Consider the following 25778-nt stretch of genomic DNA (forward strand, 5'->3'; position numbering starts at 1 on the left):
ACCGCTCTCAATCTGGATACTCCTGATGGTGACGCCATGGTAAATGACCTTATAGCGGCCATCAATAGACTGTTGGATATTTCTCCCCCAGCCCCTTCTGCAGAGGAGGCAGCTGCACAGCAGGAGAAGTTCCATTTCAGGTATCCCAAGCCTAAACTGAGTACTTTTCTGGACCACGCTGACTTCAGAGAATCAGTCCAGAAACACCATGCCTACCCAGATAAGCGTTTCTCCAAACGTCTTAAGGATACACGTTATCCCTTTCCCCCTGACGTGGTCAAACGCTGGACCCAGTGTCCAAAGGTGGATCCCCCAATCTCCAGGCTTGCAGCTAGATCCATAGTTGCAGTGGAAGATGGGGCTTCACTTAAAGATGCCAATGACAGACAGATGGACCTTTGGTTAAAGTCTGTCTATGAAGCTATTGGCGCGTCGTTTGCTCCAGCATTCGCGGCCGTGTGGGCACTCCAAGCTATTTCAGCTGGCCTGGCACAGGTGGACTCTATCATATGTCCAGCAGTGCCGCGAGTAGCGTCCCTAACCTCGCAAATGTCTGCGTTTGCGACTTACGCTATCAACGCTGTCCTGGACTCTACAAGCCGTACCTCAATTGCGTCTGCCAACTCTGTTGTCTTGCGCAGAGCCTTGTGGTTAAAGGAATGGAAAGCGGATTCTGCTTCCAAAAAATGTTTAACCAGCTTGCCGCTATCTGTAGATAGACTGTTTGGTGAACAATTGGCTGAAATCATTAAGCAATCCAAGGGTAAGGACTCCTCCTTACCCCAGCCCAGATCAAGCAAACCTCAACAGAGGAAGTGGCAGTCGAGGTTTCGGTCCTTTCGAGGCTCCAGCAAGACCCATTTCTCCTCGTCCAAAGGGACTCAGAAGGAGCAAAGGAGCTCAGATTCCTGGCGGGCTCAGTCACGCCCCAAGAAAGCAACCGGAGGAACCGCTTCCAAGGCGGCTGCCTCATGACTTTCGGCCTCAGCCCTCCGCATCCTCGGTCGGTGGCAGGCTCTCCCGCTTTTGTGACATTTGGCTGCCACAGGTCAAAGACCGGTGGGTAGCAGACATTTTGTCTCACGGGTACAGGATAGAATTCAGTTCTCGTCCTCCGCCTCGGTTCTTCAGAACCTCCCCACATCCCGACCGAGCAGATGCCCTTCTGCAGGCGGTGTGCTCACTAAAAGCAGAAGGAGTGGTGATCCCTGTTCCTCTGCAGGAACAAGGGCAAGGTTTTTACTCCAATCTCTTCGTGGTTCCAAAAAAGGACGGCTCGTTCCGTCCTGTTCTGGACCTAAAGCTGCTCAACAAGCATGTGAACGCCAGGCGGTTCCGGATGGAATCCCTCCGCTCTGTCATTGCCTCAATGTCTCAAGGAGATTTCCTTGCATCAATAGACATCAAAGATGCTTATCTCCACGTGCCGATTGCTACAGAGCACCAACGTTTCCTACGTTTCGTGATAGGAGACGACCATCTCCAGTTCGTAGCTCTGCCATTTGGTCTGGCGACAGCCCCACGGGTTTTCACCAAGGTCATGGCGGCAGTGGTAGCAGTCTTGCATTCTCAGGGTCATTCGGTGATCCCTTACTTAGACGATCTACTTGTCAAAGCACCCTCTCAAGAGGCATGCCAACACAGCCTGAATGTTGCGCTGGAGACTCTCCAGACTTTCGGGTGGATCATCAACTTTTCAAAGTCAAACCTGGCACCGACTCAATCACTGACGTATCTTGGCATGGAGTTTCATACTCTCTCAGCGATAGTGAAGCTTCCGCTGGACAAGCAGCGGTCTCTACGGACAGGGGTGCAGTCTCTCCTTCAGGGTCAGTCGCACCCCTTAAGGCGCCTCATGCACTTCCTAGGGAAGATGGTGGCAGCAATGGAGGCAGTCCCGTTCGCGCAGTTTCATCTGCGTCCACTTCAATGGAACATTCTCCGCCAGTGGGACGGGAAGACAACTTCCCTAGACAGGAAAGTCTCCCTTTCTCAGACGGCCAAGGATTCTCTGCTATGGTGGCTCCTTCCCACCTCATTAACGCAGGGAAGATCATTCCTGCCCCCATCCTGGGCAGTGGTCACGACAGACGCGAGTCTGTCAGGGTGGGGAGCAGTTTTTCTCCACCACAGGGCTCAAGGGACGTGGACTCAGCAGGAGTCCACCCTTCAGATCAATGTTCTGGAAATCAGGGCAGTGTATCTTGCCCTATTAGCTTTCCAGCAGTGGCTGGAAGGAAAGCAGATCCGAATTCAGTCGGACAACTCCACAGCGGTGGCATACATCAACCACCAAGGAGGGACACGCAGTCGGCAAGCCTTCCAGGAAGTCAGGCGAATTCTCATGTGGGTAGAGGAAAGAGCTTCCACCATATCAGCAGTTCACATCCCGGGCGTAGAAAACTGGGAAGCAGACTTCCTCAGTCGCCAGGGCATGGACGCAGGGGAATGGTCCCTTCACCCGGACGTGTTTCAGGAAATCTGCCGCCGCTGGGGGGTGCCGGACGTCGACCTAATGGCGTCTCGGCACAACAATAAGGTCCCGACCTTCATAGCGCGGTCTCGCGATCAATGAGCTCTGGCGGCAGACGCCTTAGTGCAAGATTGGTCGCAGTTCCGGCTCCCTTATGTGTTTCCACCTCTGGCACTCTTGCCCAGAGTGTTACGCAAGATCAGATCCGATTGCGGCCGCGTCATACTAGTCGCCCCAGACTGGCCGAGGAGGTCGTGGTACCCGGATCTGTGGCATCTCACGGTCGGCCAACCGTGGGCACTACCAGACCGTCCAGACTTACTGTCCCAAGGGCCGTTTTTCCATCGGAATTCTGCGGCCCTGAACCTGACTGTGTGGCCATTGAGTCCTGGATCCTAGCGTCTTCAGGATTATCCCAAGGGGTCGTTGCCACCATGAGACAGGCTAGGAAGTCCACTTCTGCTAAGATCTACCACAGAACGTGGAAGATTTTCTTATCCTGGTGCTCTGCACAAGGAGTATCTCCCTGGCCATTCGCGTTACCTGTCTTTCTTTCCTTCCTGCAATCTGGGTTGGAAAAGGGCTTGTCGCTCGGCTCCCTTAAAGGGCAAGTCTCGGCACTATCCGTGTTTTTTCAGAAGCGTCTAGCACGACTTTCTCAGGTGCGCACGTTCCTGCAGGGGGTTTGTCATATCGTACCTCCGTACAGGCGGCCGTTAGATCCGTGGGATCTAAACAAGGTCCTTGTTACTCTCCAGAAGCCGCCCTTCGAGCCTCTGAGGGATGTGTCACTTTCTCGACTCTCACAGAAAGTGGCCTTTCTGGTAGCGGTCACGTCTCTTCGGAGAGTGTCTGAACTAGCAGCGCTGTCATCCAAAGCTCCTTTCCTGGTGTTCCACCAGGACAAGGTAGTGCTGCGTCCCATTCAGGAGTTTCTCCCTAAGGTGGTATCCTCTTTTCATCTTAATCAGAATATCTCCTTGCCTTCCTTTTATCCGCATGCAGTTCATCGGTATGAAAAGGATTTACATTTGTTGGATCTGGTGAGAGCACTCAGAATCTACATTTCCCGCACGGCGCCCCTGCGCCGCTCGGATGCACTCTTTGTCCTTGTCGCTGGTAAGCGCAAAGGGTCGCAGGCTTCCAAAGCCACCCTGGCTCGATGGATCAAAGAACCAATTCTTGAAGCCTACCGTTCTGCTGGGCTTCCGGTTCCATCAGGGCTGAAGGCCCATTCTACCAGAGCCGTGGGTGCGTCCTGGGCATTACGACACCAGGCTACGGCTCAACAGGTGTGCCAGGCAGCTACCTGGTCGAGTCTGCACACTTTCACCAAACATTATCAGGTGCATACCTATGCTTCGGCGGACGCCAGCCTAGGTAGAAGAGTCCTGCAGGCGGCAGTTGCCTCCCCGTAGGGGAGGGCTGTCTTTGCAGCTCTAACATGAGGTATTTCTTTACCCACCCAGGGACAGCTTTTGGACGTCCCAATCGTCTGGGTCTCCCAATGGAGCGCCGAAGAAGAAGGGAATTTTGTTACTTACCGTAAATTCCTTTTCTTCTAGCTCCTATTGGGAGACCCAGCACCCGCCCTGTTGTCCTTCGGGATTTTTGGTTGTTTTTCGGGTACACATGTTGTTCATGTTGAATGGTTTTCAGTTCTCCGATGTTACTTCGGAGTGAATTTGTTTAAACCAGTTCTTGGCTTTCCTCCTTCTTGCTTTTGCACTAAAACTGGTGAGCCAGTGATCCCACTGGGGGTGTATAGCCAGAAGGGGAGGGGGCCTTACACTTTTTAGTGTAATGCTTTGTGTGGCCTCCGGAGGCAGTGCTATACACCCAATCGTCTGGGTCTCCCAATAGGAGCTAGAAGAAAAGGAATTTACGGTAAGTAACAAAATTCCCTTCATGTTTGGTATCTATGAACTCGGACTGAGCTGGGAAATCATAATACCAGGTCAGCTTTACCATATAGTGAACATGGTGAGGAAGAACACCAAAAAACAAAGGTGCAATTACACTTTTTTTGGGGATTTCACCACTCTTTGAATTTGTTTCCCGTTTTCCAGTACAATATGGGGCAGAATGAATGGTGTTGTGCAAAAGTACAACTCGTCCCGCAAAAGACAAGACCTCACACGGCTATATTGACAGGAAAAATAAAAAAGCTATGGCTCTTGGAAGAAGGGGAGGGAAAAACGGAAAATTGCCCGGGGATGAAGGGGTTAAGATACGTAATTTATGAGTGCAACTTATTAAATCAACACAAGCTGGCGAAAATAAAAGTAGTCTCCATCCTACACCCCTTAGGGGTACTTTGCACACTACGACATTGCAAGCGTAGCGATGCCGAGCGCGATAGTCCCCGCCCCCGTTGCAACTGCAATATCTTGCGATAGCTGCCGTAGCGAAAATTATCGCTACGGCAGTTTCTCATGCACTCACCTGCCCTGCAACATCGCTCTGGCCGGTGAACTGCCTCCTTCCTAAGGGGGCGTGTCGTGCGGCGTCACAGCGACATCACACGGCAGGCGGCCAATAGAAGCAGGGGGGCGGAGATGAGCAGGACATAAACATCCCACCCACCTCCTCCTTCCTCATTGCAGCCGGGACGCAGGTAGGAGATGTTCCTCGCTCCTGCGGTGTCACACACAGCGATGTGTGATGCCGCAGGAACGAGGAACAACATCGTAACATCGGTCCTTCCGAAATTTTGGAAATGACCGACGCTACACCGATGATACGATTACGACGCTTTTGCGCTCGTTAATCGTAGTAAAAAGGATTCACATACTCCGATGTCGACAGCGACGCCGGATGTGCGTCACTTTCGATTTGACCCCACCGACATCGCAGCTGCGATGTAGTGTGCAAAGTACCCCTTAGTGTCCAGGGAAAAAATAAAAGTAATCTCTTGGAAGAAGAGGAGGAAAAATAGAAAATCGCAATGGAGTTGATGGAGTTAAAAGATCAGTACATAGTGTGACTACCTTATGTATATGTTCCGCTTTACCCGCCGATGCGCAATAACAAAAAGTTAACAATCCACTGTCCGATCTACATGTATAAGATCTGAGACGCAAACCGCAGCATTGAAATTATTTAGGAGGATATGTTTACACTAGAAGGTGGCCCGATTCTACGCATCGGGTATTCTAGAATTTACGTATTGTGTAGTTCATGTATGATTTTTGTGTGTAGGGCAGTTGTTTGTGGTTCCCAGTGTGGTGTGTGTTGTGCAGTGCGCGCGTGTGTGTGTTGGGGGGAGGTGTGCACTTCCCATCGTGCTCCATCCCCCATGCAGCGCACTCCCCATCGTGCTCCATCCCCCATGCAGCGCACTCCCTATCGTGCTCCATCCCCTATGCTGCGCACCCCCCATCGTGCTCCATCTCCCATCCTGCGCACTCCCAAACGTGCTCCATCCGTCATGCTGCGCACTCCCCATCGTGCTCCATCCCCCATGCTGCGCACTCCCCATCGTGCTCCATCCCCCATGCTGCGCACTCCCAAACGTGCTCCATCCCCCATGCTGCGCACTCCCAAACGTGCTCCATCCGCCATGCTGCGCACTCCCCATCGTGCTCCATCCCCCATGCTGCGCACTCCCAAATGTGCTCCATCCCCCATGCTGCGCACTCCCAAACGTGCTCCATCCGCCATGCTGCGCACTCCCAAACGTGGTCTATCCGCCATGCTGCTCACTCCCAAACGTGCTCCATCCGCCATACTTCGCACTCCCCATCGTGCTGCATCCCCCATGCTGCGCACTCCCAAACGTGCTCCATCCGCCATGCTGCGCACTCCCAAACGTGCTCCATCCCCTATCTGCCCACCCCCCATCGTGCTCCATCTCCCATCCTGCGCACTCCCAAACGTGCTCCATCCGCCATGCTGCGCACTCCCAAACGTGCTCCATCCGCCATGCTTCGCACTCCCAAACGTGCTCCATCCGCCATGCTGCGCACTCCCAAACGTGCTCCATCCGCCATGCTGCGCACTCCCAAACGTGCTCCATCCGCCATGCTGCGCACTCCCAAACGTGCTCCATCCGCCATGCTGCGCACTCCCAAACGTGCTCCATCCGCCATGCTGCGCACTCCCAAACGTGCTCCATCCGCCATGCTGCGCACTCCCAAACGTGCTCCATCCGCCATACTCCGCACTCCCCATCGTGCTCCATCCGCCATGCTGCGCACTCCCAAACGTGCTCCATCCGCCATGCTTCGCACTCCCAAACGTGCTCCATCCGCCATGCTGCGCACTCCCCATCGTGCTCCATCCCCCATGCTGCGCACTCCCAAATGTGCTCCATCCCCCATGCTGCGCACTCCCAAACGTGCTCCATCCGCCATGCTGCGCACTCCCAAACGTGGTCTATCCGCCATGCTGCTCACTCCCAAACGTGCTCCATCCGCCATACTCCGCACTCCCCATCGTGCTGCATCCCCCCATGATGCGCACTCCCAAACGTGCTCCATCCGCCATGCTGCGCACTCCCAAACGTGCTCCATCCCCTATCTGCGCACCCCCCATCGTGCTCCATCTCCCATGCTGCGCACTCCAAAACGTGCTCCATCCGCCATGCTGCGCACTCCCAAACGTGCTCCATCCGCCATGCTGCGCACTCCCAAACGTGCTCCATCCGCCATGCTGCGCACTCCCAAAACTTGCTCCATCCGCCATGCTGCGCACTCCCAAAACTTGCTCCATCCGCCATGCTGCGCCAGCATCAGCCTCTCTCCCCGCAGCATCAGCCTCTCTCCCCGCAGCATCAGCCTCTCTCCCCGCAGCATCAGCCTCTCTCCCCGCAGCATCAGCCTCTCTCCCCGCAGCATCAGCCTCTCTCCCCGCAGCATCAGCCTCTCTCCCCGCAGCATCAGCCTCTCTCCCCGCAGCATCAGCCTCTCTCCCCGCAGCATCAGCCTCTCTCCCCGCAGCATCAGCCTCTCTCCCCGCAGCATCAGCCTCTCTCCCCGCAGCATCAGCCTCTCTCCCCGCAGCATCAGCCTCTCTCCCCGCAGCATCAGCCTCTCTCCCCGCAGCATCAGCCTCTCTCCCCGCAGCATCAGCCTCTCTCCCCGCAGCATCAGCCTCTCTCCCCGCAGCATCAGCCTCTCTCCCCGCAGCATCAGCCTCTCTCCCCGCAGCATCAGCCTCTCTGTCCGCAGCATCAGCCTCTCTGTCCGCAGCATCAGCCTCTCTGTCCCCAGCATCAGCCTCTCTGTCCCCAGCATCAGCCTCTCTGTCCCCAGCATCAGCCTCTCTCCTCCCAGCCTCCTCCAGCACGCCATGCTCCTCTGCCGACACTCACAGATCCGATCGCATACACTCACACACACCCACACACACCCGATCGCATACACTCACACACACCCGATCGCATACACTCACGCACACACACATTGACGATATTGCACATACGCGCTCATACTCACAACATCCGGAGATACCACATACTTCTGGCCATGTGATCCTCCGGCAGGTCCTGGAAGGTCACAACAGCATAGTGTCGAGGCCGAGAAGCAAGCAATATCGCCGGATGCTGTGAGTATGTGGATGCGATGTGATGTATGTGTGAGGTGTGTGTGAGAGTGAGTGTGAGCCGGTGTACACTGGTAACTATGATACACATCGGGTAACCAAGGGACCTTAGTTACCCGATGTGTATAATGGTTACCAGCGTTCACGGCCTCCGTCAAGATCCCAGCATCGCAAGGTTATGTCTGGCGCTGCTGGGATCGTGACGGAGCCGGTGTAGAAGCAAGCGATATCCCAGGATGTTGTGAGTGTGTGGATGTGATGTGTGAGGTGTGTGTGAGAGTGAGTGTGATCTGATGTGTGTGTGTGTACTCACCTGGGAGTCGGAGCTCCGTGTCAGTTGGGCCAGAGCGAGCGTGCATTGCGTGAGGGGGGCTGGGCCTGCAGAGAGCCGGGGCGAGAGGCCAATCCGTGTGGGGGGGGGGCCATGGCGAGCCCAGCGGCCAATCAGCTTTGTGTCACCGTAAGGACACAATTTTGGAGCATGACAGATAGACAGACAGACAGACAGAATAAGGCAATTATATATATAGATAATGGAATCCATGTAACTTTCCCATCACCATTTATTTATCACACGGCTACACTGAGAATGTCACTCACAGTAGCTGTCACCCACCCATGAGAGAGTTACTTTTGACCAGGAGGGACATAGTGTCAGGGAAGCCATTCATCCACACTGCGGATTATTACAAACATTCTAGCGTTTCCCCTTTTTACCACAGCATCGGTGTCTCTAATACTCAATCTATTCTCACTTTTTCAGGGACGGTTGGCTGGCCTTGGTTCTGAAGACCTCCCTACCATTGCCATAGTTGCCCACTATGACACTTTTGGAGTTGCGCCAGTAAGTTCCATGGCAAATTACTTACCTTTTTTGGATGATATTTATTAATAACTTTTATTTGTATAATTTTTAAAGCATAGTATTTCACAGTGACCTTTTCAGTGACGTATCACAGGGAGACCTGCTAATCATATCAATTCAATATCCAACTTTTTTTTCTAGTGGTTGTCTTATGGCGCAGATTCCAATGGCAGTGGTGTGGCAATACTTCTTGAGCTGGCACGCCTCTTCTCTCGGCTTTACACATACAAGCGCACACATGCCAGGTAAGGAATTCCCACACCCAGAAACTAACTTTTCTTTACCAGCTCTGCAACGTGATATTGTACAGTAAACCAGAAGTTTACATACACTAACTAAAAAGACGCATCTGCAGGTTTTTACACGGACGGTATACAGTGGAAACCAGAAGTTTACATACACTATCTAAAAAGACACATCTGCATGTTTTTCTCACTATCTGACATGAAATCAGAATAATGCTTTTCTGTTTTAGGTCAATTAGGAACCAAAATTATTTATTTCTTTGTCGCTCCATTGGGAGACCCAGACAATTGGGTGTATAGGCTATGCCTCCGGAGGCCGCACAAAGTATTACACTAAAAGTGTAAAGCCCCTCCCCTTCTGCCTATACACCCCCCGTGCTCCCACGGGCTCCTCAGTTTTTTGCTTTGTGCGAAGGAGGCAGACATGCACGCACAGCTCCACAGATTGGTCAGCAGCAGCTGCTGACTATATCGGATGGAAGAAAAGTGGGCCCATATAGGGCCCCCAGCATGCTCCCTTCTCACCCCACTCTTGTCGGCGGTGTGGTTAAGGTTGAGGTATCCATTGCGGGTACGGAGGCTGGAGCCCACATGCTGTTTTCCTTCCCCATCCCCCTTCGGGCTCTGGGTGAAGTGGGATCCTATCGGTCTCCAGGCACTGAGACCGTGCTTCATCCACAACTCCTGTGGAGCCTGCTGGATAGGAGCCGGGTATCGTTCAGGGACATGGCCCTGCTATTTGGAGGTACTCTGTATCCCTGTGGGGACAGCGCACAGCAACACTCCAGCTTTGCTGGGTGTGCTAGTGCACCGGGGACCGCGGCGCTGACCGGGTTAATATGTGCCATTACACACTCAGCGCTGCTGAGTGTGTTTATGTATAGGGACTGCCGCACTGACCGCCGCTGCCATGGAAACACCGCGGCGCGGCTGGGACTTGTAGTGCGCCGGGGACTTCCACGCCGGCCGCGCTTTTACGGCGGCCGCGTTTATTACTAGAGTCCCCGGCTTTTTGCGGCCTAGTTTCCTTCCTTCCCACCCCCAGCCCTGACAGGCAGGGGAAGGGCGGGACGCTGCACAGAACGAGCAGCACTGAGGGCTGGAGCATGCTTTGCATACTCCACCCCCCTCACTGTGCACAGTGCGGGCACCAGTTCCCGCACTTTCTGGGTCACGCCCACGGCTCCCTCCTCTCCTCAGGACGCCGGCAGCCATTCCTGTCAGCTCCTCGGACGCTGCAGAGGGGGACAAAGTCTGGGAGACCCAGGCAGGGACTCTGGTGGCCTCACAACCGCTTTAAGCGGGTGGTAAGCAGCACCTGTGGTGCTAGCCCCATTGTGCAGTAGTGTAACATTATATGTTTATGGTATATATATTTTACACTGTATGGTGCACAGTTGATTTCTGGCTATATACCCTATTGTGTTGCTCAGGGAAGATAATAGCATGGCGCCCACGAAAGGCAGGGGTGCCAAAACACAGGCTTTTTATGCTGCCTGCGCCGCATGTACGACCCCGCTACCGGCAGGTTCCACTGACCCTCTTTGTTTGCACTGTTCGGCCCCTGTGGCACTTACTCAGCCAGAGCCTCTGCTAAGAGGGGCCCAGGGGGAGCCACCTGCTGACACTGTCCAGGTGACTGGGACGGAGTTTGCAAAACTCTCTGAGACTATGGCTAAGATACTAGAAGCCTTGCAGTCCAGGCCGGTATCTCAGCACAGGGACTCTGTTGAATCTTTGTTCCCTGGCCCACCTCAGTTGGACCAACAATGTCCTCCCGGGGTATCTCATGGGTCCCAGGCTGAGGGTTCTGACACAGACCCCAGCCCCAGACCGACTAAGCGAGCTCGCTTAGAATTTCCCTCGACATTATCATATTGTGCAGGGTCTCAGAGGGGGGAATCTCTGGTTGATGAAGCGGAGACAGTTGATCAGGATTCTGATCCTGAGGCCGCTCTCAATCTGGATACTCCTGACGGGGACGCCATAGTGAACGATCTTATTGCGTCCATCAATCTAATGCTGGATATTTCTCCCTCAGCTCCTCCGGCGGAGGAGTCGGCTTCTCAGCAGGAGAAATTCCGTTTCAGGTTTCCCAAGCGTACACCGAGTATGTTTCTGGACCACTCTGATTTCAGAGAGGCAGTCCAGAATCACCATGCTTGTCCAGATAAGCGTTTTTCTAAGCGCCTTAAGGATACACGTTATCCCTTTCCCCCTGACGTGGTCAAAAGTTGGGCTCAGTGTCCCAAAGTGGATCCTCCAATCTCCAGACTGGCAGCTAGATCCATACTTGCAGTGGAAGATGGGGCTTCACTCAAAGATGCCACTGACAGGCAGCTCTGGTTGAAATCCATCTATGAAGCTATCGGCGCTTCTTTTGCCCCAGCATTCGCAGCCGTATGGGCGCTACAAGCTATCTCAGCAGGCCAAGCGCAAATTGACGCAGCCACACGCACGTCCGCGCCACAGGTGGCGTCCATAACCACTCTGACGTCGGCATTTGCGTCTTACGCTATTAATGCTGTCCTGGACTCTGCGAGCCGTACGGCGGTTGCAGCCGCCAATTCGGTGGTACTACGCAGGGCCTTGTGGCTACGGGAATGGAAGGCAGATTCTGCTTCAAAAAAGCGCTTAACCAGTTTGCCAATTTCTGGCGACCGATTGTTTGGCGAGCGTTTGGATGAAATCATCAAACAATCCAAGGGAAAGGATACATCCTTACCCCAGCCCAAACCGAACATACCCCAACAGAGGAGGGGGCAGTCGAGGTTTCGGTCCTTTCGGGGCGCGGGCAGGTCCCAATTCTCCTCGTCCAAAAGGCCTCAGAAAGATCAAAGGAACTCTGATGCATGGCGGTCTAAGTCACGTCCTAAAAAGACCACCGGGGGTGCCGCTACCAAAGCGGCTTCCTCATGACTTTCGGCCTCCTCACTCCGCATCTTCGGTCGGTGGCAGGCTCTCCCGCTATTGCGACACCTGGCTGCCACGGGTAAAAGACCGTTGGGTGAGAGACATTCTGTCTCACGGTTACAAGATAGAGTTCACCTCTCGTCCCCCGACTCGATTCTTCAGGTCATCCCCGCCTCCCGAGCGAGCCGAGGCTCTTCTGCAGGCGCTGGGCACTCTGAAGGCAGAAGGAGTGGTGGTCCCTGTTCCTCTTCAGCAACAGGGCCACGGTTTTTACTCCAACTTGTTTGTGGTCCCAAAGAAGGACGGGTCTTTCCGTCCTGTCCTGGACCTGAAACTTCTCAACAAACACGTAAAGACCAGGCGGTTCCGGATGGAATCCCTCCGCTCCGTCATCGCCTCAATGTCCCAAGGAGATTTCCTTGCATCGATCGATATCAAAGATGCTTATCTCCACGTACCGATTGCTCCAGAGCACCAGCGCTTCTTGCGCTTCGCCATAGAAAACGAACACCTGCAGTTCGTGGCACTACCGTTCGGCCTGGCAACAGCCCCACGGGTTTTCACCAAGGTTATGGCTACTGTAGTAGCGGTCCTCCACTCTCAGGGTCACTCGGTGATCCCGTACTTGGACGATCTGTTGATCAAGGCACCCTCTCAAGAGGCATGTCAACACAGCCTCGACGCTACCCTGGAGACTCTCCAGAGTTTCGGGTGGATCATCAATTTGCCAAAGTCAAATCTGACACCGGCCCAATCGCTGACATACCTTGGCATGGAGTTTCATACCCTCTCAGCGATAGTGAAGCTTCCGCTGATCAAGCAGCGGTCACTACAGAAAGGGGTACAATCTCTCCTTCAAGGCCAGTCACACCCCTTGAGGCGCCTCATGCACTTCCTGGGGAAGATGGTGGCAGCAATGGAGGCAGTCCCTTTCGCGCAGTTTCACCTGCGTCCTCTTCATTGGGACATCCTACGCAAATGGGACAGGAAGCCGACGTCCCTCGACAGGAACGTCTCCCTCTCTCAGGCGACCAAAGCTTCCCTTCGGTGGTGGCTTCTTCCCACTTCATTATCGAAGGGGAAATCCTTCCTACCCCCATCCTGGGAGGTGGTCACGACGGACGCGAGTCTGTCAGGGTGGGGAGCGGTTTTTCTCCACCACAGGGCTCAGGGTACGTGGACCCAGCAAGAGTCCTCGCTTCAGATCAATGTTCTGGAAATACGGGCAGTGTATCTTGCCCTGAAAGCGTTCCAGCAGTGGCTGGAAGGCAAGCAGATCCGAATTCAGTCGGACAATTCCACAGCGGTGGCATACATCAACCACCAAGGCAGCACACGCAGTCGGCAAGCCTTCCAGGAAGTCCGGCGGATTTTGATGTGGGTGGAAGCCACGGCCTCCACCATCTCTGCAGTTCACATCCCAGGCGTGGAAAACTGGGAAGCAGATTATCTCAGTCGCCAGGGCATGGACGCAGGGGAATGGTCCCTTCACCCGGACGTGTTTCAGGAGATCTGTTGCCGCTGGGGGGTGCCGGACGTTGACCTCATGGCGTCCCGGCACAACAACAAGGTACCGACGTTCATGGCACGGTCTCAAGATCCCAGAGCTCTGGCGGCAGACGCCTTAGTTCAGGATTGGTCGCAGTTTCAGCTCCCTTATGTGTTTCCTCCGTTGGCACTGTTGCCCAGAGTGTTACGCAAGATCAGGGCCGACTGCCGCTGCGTCATCCTCGTCGCTCCAGACTGGCCGAGGCAGTCGTGGTACCCGGATCTGTGGCATCTCACGGTCGGCCAACCGTGGGCACTACCAGACCGACCAGACTTGCTATCTCAAGGGCCGTTTTTCCATCTGAATTCTGTGGCCCTCAACCTGACTGTGTGGCCATTGAGTCCTGGATCCTAGCGTCTTCAGGGTTATCTCAAGACGTCATTGCCACTATGAGACAGGCTAGGAAACCAACGTCCGCCAAGATCTACCACAGGACGTGGAAAATTTTCCTGTCGTGGTGCTCTGCTCAGGGTTTTTCTCCCTGGCCTTTTGCCTTGCCCACTTTTCTGTCCTTCCTTCAATCTGGACTGGAAAAGGGTTTGTCGCTCGGCTCCCTTAAGGGACAAGTCTCAGCGCTCTCTGTGTTTTTCCAGAAGCGCCTAGCCAGACTTCCACAGGTACGCACGTTCCTGCAGGGGGTTTGTCACATCGTTCCTCCTTACAAGCGGCCGTTAGAACCCTGGGATCTGAACAGGGTGCTGATGGTTCTTCAGAAACCACCATTCGAGCCAATGAGAGATATTTCTCTCTCACGCCTTTCGCAGAAAGTGGTTTTCTTCGGCGCTCCATTGGGAGACCCAGACGATTGGGTGTATAGCACTGCCTCCGGAGGCCACACAAAGCAATTACACTAAAAAGTGTAAGGCCCCTCCCCTTCTGGCTATACACCCCCAGTGGGATCACTGGCTCACCAGTTTTTCTGCTTTGTGCGAAGGAGGTCAGACATCCACGCATAGCTCCACTGTTTAGTCAGCAGTAGCTGCTGACTATATCGGATGGAAGAAAAGAGAGCCCATATAGGGCCCCCAGCATGCTCCCTTCTCACCCCACTTGCGGTCTGTAAGGTTGAGGTACCCATTGCGGGTATGGAGGCTGGAGCCCACATGCTGTTTTCCTTCCCCATCCCCCTGAGGGGCTCTGAGGAAGTGGGATCTTACCGGCCTCCAAGCCCTGAGGCCGGGCTCCGTCCACAGACCCATTGAACCTGCTGGATAAGGAGCCGGGGTATCGTTCAGGGACAAGGCCCTGCAACTTTCAGGTACTCTGTGTCCCCGTACAGACAGGCACGCACACGCCAGCCTTGCTGGGTGTGTTAGTGCGCCGGGGACAGTAGCGCTGCACGCTGGGGTTTGAGTCACAGCAGCTTAGCTGTGTGACTTCATGTGCTGGGAACTACCGCGCCGGCCACTATCGGAGCGGCGGCGCGGCTGGGACTTGTAGTGCGCCGGGGACTTAGCGCCGACCGCGCTTTTACGGCGGCGGCGCTTATAAATTTAGTCCCCGGCTTTTGCGGCCTAGCTCCGCTTCGTTCCCGCCCCCTCCCTGTCAATCAGGGAATGGGACAGACGCTGTGCAATCGTCAGCGCCGAGGGCTGGAGCCTTATTTACATGCTCCAGCCCTCTCACTAGGCACTGTGGGACGCAGGTTTCCCGCTTTTGGTCTGAGCACGCCCAGGGCCCGCCCCCCCCTCCACAGGACGCCGGCAGCCATTCCTGCATGCAGTCTGGCTGGAGGACGGACACAGGCTCTGGGAGACCCAGACTAGGGATTTCTGGCGACCACACACCCGCGTTTAGCGGGCGGTAAGCAGCACATTAGTGCTGACCCCACTAGTGCCACAGTGTTGTATTGGTGTATTTTTTCCTGTACCAGATATATATATATATATATATATATATATATACTGCACTGTACGGTCGCTTCTTGGCTGTATACCCCTATATTGCTCTGAGGAGACAGCAACATGTCATCCACAAAACGCAAGGGTGCCAAGGCACGGGCTGTATACACTGCTTGTACAGCATGTGGGGCTAATCTACCAGCAGGCTCCAACGACTCTCATTGTGTGCAATGTTCAGTCCCAGTGGCACTTCGTCAGCCAGAGCCTATGGTGGTGGTAGCCCAGGCAGAGACGCCTGTGAACCCTGCCCCGGTGACGGGGACAGAATTTGCAGTCTTTGCTGATAAAATGTCTGTGACTATGACAAAAATCCTGGAGACCTTGCAGTCCAGGCCAGTTGCTCAGACCATGGACACTGCTGTGTCTATGTTCCCCGGTCCCCCTCAGTTGGAACTAATCCGTACTTCAAGGGGGTCCCAGGCATCACAGGCTGAAGACTCTGACTCGGATGACAGTCCCAGGCAGCCTAAGCGGGCTCGCTGGGAAAGACCCTCGCCGTCATCACACTGGTCAGGGTCTCAGCGAGACGAGGCTCTGTATGAGGAGACAGAGGTGGGTGATCAGGAATCTAATCCTGACACCGCTCTCAATCTAGATTCCCCTGATGGTGACGCCATGGTAAATGACCTTATAGCGGCCATCAATAGACTGTTGGATATTTCTCCCCCAGCCCCTTCTGCTGAGGAGGCAGCTGCACAGCAGGAGAAGTTCCAGTTCCGGTATCCTAAGCGTAAATTGAGTACTTTTCTGGACCACTCTGATTTCAGAGAATCAATCCAGAAACACCACGCTTATCCGGACAAGCGTTTTTCCAAACGTCTGAAGGATACACGTTATCCCTTTCCCCCTGACGTGGTCAAACGCTGGACCCAGTGTCCAAAAGTGGACCCTCCAATATCCAGGCTGGCAGCTAGATCCATAGTTGCAGTGGAAGATGGGGCTTCACTTAAAGATGCCAATGACAGACAGATGGACCTTTGGTTGAAATCTGTCTATGAAGCTATTGGCGCGTCGTTTGCTCCAGCATTCGCGGCCGTGTGGGCGCTCCAAGCTATTTCAGCTGGTCTGGCACAGGTGGACTCTTTCTTAAGTCCAGCAGTGCCACAAGTGGCGTCCTTAACTACGCAAATGACTGCGTTTGCGACCTACGCTATCAATGCGGTACTAGACTCTACGAGCCGTACCTCCATGGCATCCGCCAACTCTAGTTTTGCGCAGAGCCTTGTGGTTAAAAGAATGGAAAGCAGATTCTGCTTCTAAAAAATGTTTAACCAGCTTGCCATTATCTGGAGACAGACTGTTTGGTGAGCAATTGGCGGAAATCATTAAACAGTCCAAAGGTAAGGACTCTTCCTTACCCCAGCCCAGATCAAGCAAACCTCAACAGAGGAAGTGGCAGTCAAAGTTTCGGTCCTTTCGAGGCTCGGGCAAGCCCCAATTCTCCTCGTCCAAAGGGACTCAGAAAGAGCAAAGGAGCTCTGATTCCTGGCGGACTCACTCACGCCCCAAGAAAGCAACCGGAGGTACCGCTTCCAAGGCGGCTGCCTCATGACTTTCGGCCGCCTCCCTCCGCATCCTCGGTCGGTGGCAGGCTCTCCCGCTTTTGCGACATTTGGCTGCCACACGTCAAAGACCGGTGGGTAACAGACATTTTGTCTCACGGGTACAGGATAGAGTTCAGTTCTCGTCCTCCGCCTCGGTTCTTCAGAACTTCCCCACATCCCGACCGAGCAGATGCCCTTCTGCAGGCGGTGCATTCTCTAAGAGCAGAAGGAGTGGTGGTCCCTGTTCCTCTTCGGGAACAAGGACAAGGTTTTTACTCCAATCTCTTCGTGGTGCCAAAAAAGGACGGCTCATTCCGTCCTGTTCTGGACCTAAAACTGCTCAACAGGCATGTGAACGCCAGGCGGTTCCGGATGGAATCCCTCCGCTCAGTCATTGCCTCAATGTCTCAAGGAGATTTCCTAGCATCAATAGACATCAAAGATGCTTATCTCCACGTGCCGATTGCTACAGAGCACCAACGCTTCCTACGCTTCGTGATAGGAGACGACCATCTTCAGTTCGTAGCTCTGCCATTTGGTCTGGCGACAGCCCCACGGGTGTTCACCAAGGTCATGGCGGCAGTGGTAGCAGTCTTGCACTCTCAGGGACACTCTGTGATCCCTTACTTGGACGATCTACTTGTCAAGGCACCCTCTCAGGAGGCATGCCAACTCAGCCTGAATGTTGCACTGGAGACTCTCCAGACGTTCGGGTGGATCATCAACTTCTCAAAGTCAACTCTGTTACCGACCCAATCACTGACGTATCTTGGCATGGAGTTTCATACTCTTTCAGCGATAGTGAAGCTTCCGCTGGACAAGCAGCGGTCACTACAGACCGGGGTGCAGGCTCTCCTTCAAAGTCAGTCGCACTCCTTAAGACGCCTCATGCACTTCCTCGGGAAGATGGTGGCGGCAATGGAGGCGGTTCCGTTTGCGCAGTTTCATCTGCGCCCACTTCAATGGGACATTCTCCGCCAATGGGACGGGAAGTCCACATCCCTGGACAGGAAAGTCTCCCTTTCCCAGACGGCCAAGGACTCTCTGCAGTGGTGGCTTCGTCCCACCTCATTATCACAGGGAAGATCCTTCCTCCCACCGTCCTGGGCGGTGGTCACGACAGACGCGAGTCTGTCAGGGTGGGGAGCAGTTTTTCTCCACCACAGGGCTCAGGGTACGTGGACCCAGCAGGAGTCCACCCTTCAGATCAATGTTCTGGAAATCAGAGCAGTGTATCTTGCCCTACTAGCCTTCCAGCAGTGGCTGGAAGGAAGGCAGATCCGAATTCAGTCGGACAACTCCACAGCGGTGGCATACATCAACCACCAAGGGGGGACACGCAGTCGGCAAGCCTTCCAGGAAGTCCGGCGGATTCTGATGTGGGTGGAAGCCACGGCCTCCACCATATCCGCAGTTCACATCCCCGGCGTAGAAAACTGGGAAGCAGACTTCCTCAGTCGCCAGGGCATGGACGCAGGGGAATGGTCCCTTCACCCGGACGTGTTTCAGGAAATCTGTCGCCGCTGGGGAAGGCCGGACGTCGACCTAATGGCGTCCCGGCACAACAACAAGGTCCCAACCTTCATGGCACGGTCTCGCGATCACAGAGCTCTGGCGGCAGACGCCTTAGTGCAAGATTGGTCGCAGTTCCGGCTCCCTTATGTGTTTCCACCTCTGGCACTCTTACCCAGAGTGCTACGCAAGATCAGATCCGACTGCAGCCGCGTCATACTCGTCGCCCCAGACTGGCCAAGGAGGGCGTGGTATCCGGATCTGTGGCATCTCACGGTCGGCCAACCGTGGGCACTACCAGACCGACCAGACTTGCTGTCCCAAGGGCCGTTTTTCCATCGGAATTCTGCGGCCCTGAACCTGACTGTGTGGCCATTGAGTCCTGGATCCTAGCGTCTTCAGGATTATCCCAAGGGGTCGTTGCCACCATGAGACAGGCTAGGAAGCCCACGTCCGCTAAGATCTACCACAGAACGTGGAGGATATTCTTATCCTGGTGCTCTGCTCAGGGAGTGTCTCCCTGGCCATTTGCATTGCCTACATTTCTTTCTTTCCTGCAATCTGGATTAGAAAAAGGTTTGTCGCTAGGCTCCCTTAAAGGGCAAGTCTCGGCGCTATCCGTCTTTTTTCAGAAGCGTCTAGCACGACTTTCTAAGGTACGCACGTTCCTGCAGGGGGTTTGTCATATCGTACCCCCGTACAAGCGGCCGTTAGATCCATGGGATCTCAACAGGGTACTGGTTGCCCTCCAGAAGCCGCCCTTCGAGCCTCTGAGGGAGGTTTCACTTTCTAGACTATCACAGAAAGTGGCTTTTCTGGTAGCGATCACATCTCTTCGGAGAGTGTCTGAGCTAGCGGCGCTGTCATCCAAGGCTCCCTTCCTGGTCTTCCACCAGGACAAGGTAGTGCTGCGCCCCATTCAGGAGTTTCTCCCTAAGGTGGTATCCTCTTTTCATCTTAATCAGGATATCTCTTTGCCTTCCTTTTGTCCTCATGCAGTTCATCGGTATGAGAAGGATTTACATTTGTTGGATCTGGTGAGAGCACTCAGAATCTACATTTCCCGCACGGCGCCCCTGCGCCGTTCGGATGCACTCTTTGTCCTTGTCGCTGGTAAGCGCAAAGGGTCGCAGGCTTCTAAGGCCACCCTGGCTCGATGGATCAAAGAACCAATTCTTGAAGCCTACCGTTCTGCTGGGCTTCCGTTTCCATCAGGGCTGAAGGCCCATTCTACCAGAGCCGTGGGTGCGTCCTGGGCATTACGACACCAGGCTACGGCTCAACAGGTGTGCCAGGCAGCTACCTGGTCGAGTCTGCACACTTTCACCAAACATTATCAGGTGCATACCTATGCTTCGGCGGACGCCAGCCTAGGTAGAAGAGTCCTGCAGGCGGCAGTTGCCTCCCCGTAGGGGAGGGCTGTCTTTGCAGCTCTAACATGAGGTATTTCTTTACCCACCCAGGGACAGCTTTTGGACGTCCCAATCGTCTGGGTCTCCCAATGGAGCGCCGAAGAAGAAGGGAATTTTGTTACTTACCGTAAATTCCTTTTCTTCTAGCTCCTATTGGGAGACCCAGCACCCGCCCTGTTGTCCTTCGGGATTTTTGGTTGTTTTTCGGGTACACATGTTGTTCATGTTGAATGGTTTTCAGTTCTCCGACGTTACTTCGGAGTGAATTTGTTTAAACCAGTTATTGGCTTTCCTCCTTCTTGCTTTTGCACTAAAACTGGTGAGCCAGTGATCCCACTGGGGGTGTATAGCCAGAAGGGGAGGGGCCTTACACTTTTTAGTGTAATTGCTTTGTGTGGCCTCCGGAGGCAGTGCTATACACCCAATCGTCTGGGTCTCCCAATAGGAGCTAGAAGAAAAGGAATTTACGGTAAGTAACAAAATTCCCTTCTTTCTAGTAGCAGTCACTTCACTTCGGAGAGTGTCTGAGCTAGCAGCGCTGTCATGCAAAGCCCCTTTCTTCGGCGCTCCATTGGGAGACCCAGACGATTGGGTGTATAGCACTGCCTCCGGAGGCCACACAAAGCATTACACTAAAAAGTGTAAGGCCCCTCCCCTTCTGGCTATACACCCCCAGTGGGATCACTGGCTCACCAGTTTTCTGCTTTGTGCGAAGGAGGTCAGACATCCACGCATAGCTCCACTGTTTAGTCAGCAGCAGCTGCTGACTATGTCGGATGGAAGAAAAGAGGGCCCATACTAGGGCCCCCAGCATGCTCCCTTCTCACCCCACTTTATGTCGGCGGTGTTTAAGTGTTTGTTAAGGTTGAGGTACCCATTGCGGGTACGGAGGCTGGAGCCCACATGCTGTTTTCCTTCCCCATCCCCCTGAGGGGCTCTGAGGAAGTGGGATCTTACCGGCCCCCAAGCCCTGAGGCCGGGCTCCATCCACAGACCCATGGAACCTGCTGGATACGGAGCTGGGTACCGTTCAGGGACAAGGCCCTGCGACATTAAGGTACTCTGTGTCCCCGTATGTACAGGCCGCGCACACTCCAGACTTGCTGGGTGTGCTAGTGCGCCGGGGACAGTAGCGCTGAGCGCTGGGGTTACAGTGACTACAGTTTTTCTGAGTGACTTTATGTGTTGGGGACTGCCGCGCCGGCCGCCCCTAGAGCGGCGGCGCGGCTGCGACTTGTAGTGCGCCGGGGACTTAGCGCCGACCGTGCTTTTACGACGGCGTCGCTTATAAATTTAGTCCCCGGGTTCTGCGGCCTAGCTCCGCTTCGTTCCCGCCCCCGCCCTGTCAATCAGGGCAAGGGAGAGATGCTGTACGATTCATCAGCGCCGAGGGCTGGAGTCTTATTTACATGCTCCAGCCCTCTCACTGAGCACAGTGGGACGCAGGTTTCCCGCTCTTTGTCTGCACACGCCCAGGGCCCGCCCCTCTCCACAGGACGCCGGCAGCCATTCCTACATGCAGTCTGGCTGGAGAACGGACACAGGCTCTGGGAGACCCAGACAAGGGATTTCTGGCGACCACACACCCGCGTTAAGCGGGCGGTAAGCAGCACTTAAGTGCTGGCCCCACTAGTGCCACAGTGTGATATTTGTGTACTTTTTTCTCTGTACCATATATATATATATTTCTTCGGTGCTCCATTGGGAGACCCAGACGATTGGGTGTATAGCTACTGCCTCCGGAGGCCACACAAAGCATTACACTAAAAAGTGTAAGGCCCCTCCCCTTCTGGCTATACACCCCCAGTGGGATCACTGGCTCACCAGTTTTCTGCTTTGTGCGAAGGAGGTCAGACATCCACGCATAGCTCCACTGTTTAGTCAGCAGTAGCTGCTGACTATATCGGATGGAAGAAAAGAGGGCCCATATAGGGCCCCCAGCATGCTCCCTTCTCACCCCACTTGTGGTTTGTAAGGTTGAGGTACCTATTGCTGGTACGGCGGCTGGAGCCCACATGCTGTTTTCCTTCCACATCCCCCTGAGGGGCTCTGAGGAAGTGGGATCTTACCGGCCCCAAAGCCCTGAGGCCGGGCTCCATCCACAGACCCATTGAACCTGCTGGATACGGAGCTGGGTACCGTTCAGGGACATGGCCCTGCACCATTCAGGTACTCTGTGTCCCCGTACACACAGGCACAGCACACTCCAGACTTGCTGGGTGTGCTAGTGCGCCGGGGACAGTAAAGGGTTACAGTCACTGCAGCCTAGCTGAGTGACTTTATGTATGGGGAACTACCGCGCCGGACGCTCCGGGAGCGGCGGCGCGGCTGGGACTTGTAGTGCGCCGGGGACTTAGCGCCGACCGCGCTTTTACGGCGGCGGCGCTTATAAATCCAGTCCCCGGCTTTTGCGGCCTAGCTCCCCTTCGTTCCCCGCCCCCACCCTGTCAATCAGGGTAGGGGAGAGACGCTGTACAATCAGCAGCGCCGAGGGCTGGAGCCTTATTTACATGCTCCAGCCCTCTCACTGGACACTGTGGGACGCCGGTTTCCCGCTCTGACTTGGGGGCACGCCCACGGCCCGCCCCTACTCACACGAGCTGGAGAAGGACGCCGGCAGCCATTCCTGCAATCCGAGCTGAGAGATCGGACTCTGGGCAACCAGGCACAGGACTAGGGCGACCACACACCCGCTTATAGGCGGGCGGTAAGCGGCACCTGAAGTGCTGACCCCACTAAATACCGCAGTTGTCCATTTGTATTTTTATGTTTACACTGCATAGGTCGCTATTTTTGGCTATATGCCCTCTTAGATGGCGACACATCAGCAGCAGGAAAGCAGGGGTGCTAAGGCACAGGCTTTCTATGCTGCTTGTATTGCCTGTACTGAAGTGTTCATGTGTATTTAAGCTTGTATGCTATACACTGCACTGTACAGTCGCTAGTCTGGGCTATTTTCGCCTAGAATGACTAGACTACAGCAGCAGAAAAGCAGGGGTGCTGAGGCACAGGTTTTTTCTATGCTGCTTGTATTGCAGGGGTTGCAGTGTTCATTTGTACTTATGCTTGTATGCTATACATTGCACTGTATGGTCGATATTCTGGGCTATATTACCCTAGATGGCTAGTCTACAGCAGCAGAAAAGCAGGGGTGCCAAGGCACAGGCTTTCTATGCTGCTTGTATTGCATGTGCTGCAGTGTTCATTGTACTTTATGCTTGTATGCTATACATTGCATTGTACGGTCGCCATTCTTGGCTCTATGTCCTAGATGGCTAGTCGGCAGCAGCATATAAGCAACACACGCTTTCGATGCTGTTTTTACTGCATGTGATACTGTTCCATGGCACTGAACCCCATTGTGTGCAATGCTCCCCTGGAGCACTTGGTCAGCCGGGGTCTCTACTAGACGTGGCCAAAGGAACCACCTGTCAACCCTGTCCAAGGACAGGGATGGAGTTGCAATGGGATAGAGACTTGCAGTCCGGACAGGCCATGGGCAATCTGGATCATTGCTCCCTGGCCACCCTCATTGGGAATAAAATCGGTGCTCCGGGGGGGGGGTCCCAGGAGGCTCTCTGTATGATGAGGCAGACGTAGCTCATCAGGACTTTGATCCTGACAACGCTCTCAATCCGGATACACCGGATGGTGACGCCATAAGGAATGATCCTATAGCGTCCATCAATGGAATGTTGGATCTTTCTCCCTCAGCTCCCCCAGCGGAGGAGTCAGCTTCACAGCAGGAGAAGTCCCATTTCAGTAGCTCAAACGTATATTGAGTATTTCTTCAGCGCTCTATTGGGAGACCCAGACGATTGGGGTATAGCTACTGCCCTCTGGAGGCCACACAAAGCACTACACTAAAAGTGCAAGGCCCCTCCCTCTCTGGCTATACCCCCCCGTGGTATCACGGGTACTCCAGTTTTAGCTTTGTGTGCGAAGGAGGTCAGACATTCCATGCATAGCTCCACAGATTTTAGTCAGCAGTAGCTGCTGACTAGTTCGGATGGAAGAAAAGAGGACACATATAGTGTTCCCAGCATGCTCCCTTCTCACCCCTGGATGGTGTTGTAAGGTTGAGGTACCTATTGCTGGTACAGGGCTGGAGCCTGACATGCTGTTTTCCTTCCACATCCCCTTGGGGGTTCTGTGGAAGTGGGATCCTGCCGGCCTCAAAGCTCTGTCGCCGGGCTCCATCCACAGACCCATCAGAACCTGATGGAGACGGAGCAGGAGTACCATCAGGGACCGGGCCCTGCATCATACAGGTACTCTGTGTCCCCGGCAGGCACAGACACACTCCGGGCTGGCTGGGTGTTGTAGTGCGCCGGGGACCGTACACTGAGCTGGTGTTCCTACAGTCATCTGGGGGACTTTGTGTTCTGGGAACGCAGCGCCGACCCTCACTGGACCGGGCGGCGCTGCTGTGACTTGTGGTGCGCCGGGGATACGCCGACCGCGCTTTTACGGCGGCGGCGTTTATAACTCTAGTCCCCGGCTTTTGGGCCTAGGACGCCGGCAGCTCCGATCGTTCCCGCCCCCACCCTGTCAATCAGGGTAGGGGAGAGACGCTGTTTCACGGCAGCGAGGAGGGCTGGAGCCTGATTTACATGCTCCAGCCCTCACACTAGGCACAGAGGGAGCAGGCTTCCCGCTCTTGGTCAGGAACGCCCAGGGCCCGCCCCCCTTCTTCCCTCAGGACGCCGGCAGCCATTACATGCATGGCTGGCTGGAAGAAGGACGCAAGGCTCTGGGAGACCTAGACTGAGGGGCTTTGGAAGACCACACACCCGCTCTTTAGCGGGCGGTAAGCGGCTTTTCAGCTGGCCCCTCTAGTGCCTCAGTGTATGTTAGTGTACTGTGTCACTGGACATAGAGATTTATTGATTTCTTGCACTGTGAGGTCGCTTCCTGGCTGAATACCCCAGATCGCTCCGAGGAAGCAGCAGCATGTCATCCACAAGACGCAAAGCTGCCAAGGCTAGGGCTGTGTGCACTGTGTGTGCTGCTTGTGGGACTGCTCTACCAGCAGGTTCCAAAGACCCCCATTGTGTGCAATGCTCAGATCCGGTGCTGCTTCGCCAGCCGGAGTCAGGAGAGATAGTGACCCAGGCTGAGACGCCTGTAAGTCCTGCCCCGGTGTCAGGGTCAGACTTTGCAGTTTTTGCGGTTAATATGTCGGTGACTATGGCAAAAATCCTGGAAACTTTGCAATCCATGCCTGGGGCTCAGTCTATGGACACGGCGAGGTCTATGTCCTCTAACCCTCCGCAGTTGGATTTAATCCAGACTGCAAGGGGGTCCCCGGCCTCTCAGGATGAGTATGATGACTCAGATGATTGCCCCAGCCACCCCAAGCGGGCTCGCTGGGAAAGACCCTCAACGTCATCACACTGCTCAGGGTCTCAGCGCAATCAGTCTCCCTGTGAGGTGTCTGAAGAGAGTGATCAGGAATCCACTCCTGGAACCCCTCTCAACCTGGATACCCCGGATGGGGACGCCATGGTAAACGATCTTATCTCAGCCATCAATAGGCTGTTAGATATTTCTCCCCCAACCCCTTCAGCAGAAGAGGCAGCGGCAGAGCAGGAGAAATTTCGTTTCCTCTATCCCAAGCGTAAATTAAGTGCTCTGTTGGATCACTCTGACTTCAGAGAATCAATCCAGAAACACGATGCTCATCCAGAAAAGCGTTTCTCTAAACGTTCTAAGGATACACGTTATCCTTTCCCCCCTGAGGTGGTCAAGCGCTGGACCCAGTGTCCAAAGGTGGATCCCCCGATTTCCAAACTTGCAGCTAGATCCATAGTTGCAGTG

The 25778-nt window shown here is 54.5% G+C and overlaps 1 protein-coding gene across 2 annotated transcripts in view; it reads left to right on the forward strand.

Moving 5' to 3' along the window:
- The window catches only part of NCLN (nicalin), a 127166-nt gene that overhangs the window by 24330 nt on the left and 77058 nt on the right, over positions 1-25778 (forward strand). For both annotated transcript variants that reach the window (XM_075314688.1, XM_075314698.1), the window contains exons 5-6: positions 8781-8861; positions 9024-9127. In XM_075314688.1, the coding sequence (XP_075170803.1) occupies positions 8781-8861; positions 9024-9127 (185 nt within the window). The remainder of the gene's footprint in view (positions 1-8780; positions 8862-9023; positions 9128-25778) is intronic.

Source organism: Anomaloglossus baeobatrachus, chromosome 1 (assembly GCF_048569485.1).
Source record: "Anomaloglossus baeobatrachus isolate aAnoBae1 chromosome 1, aAnoBae1.hap1, whole genome shotgun sequence".
Classification (NCBI taxonomy): Eukaryota; Metazoa; Chordata; class Amphibia; order Anura; family Aromobatidae; genus Anomaloglossus; species Anomaloglossus baeobatrachus.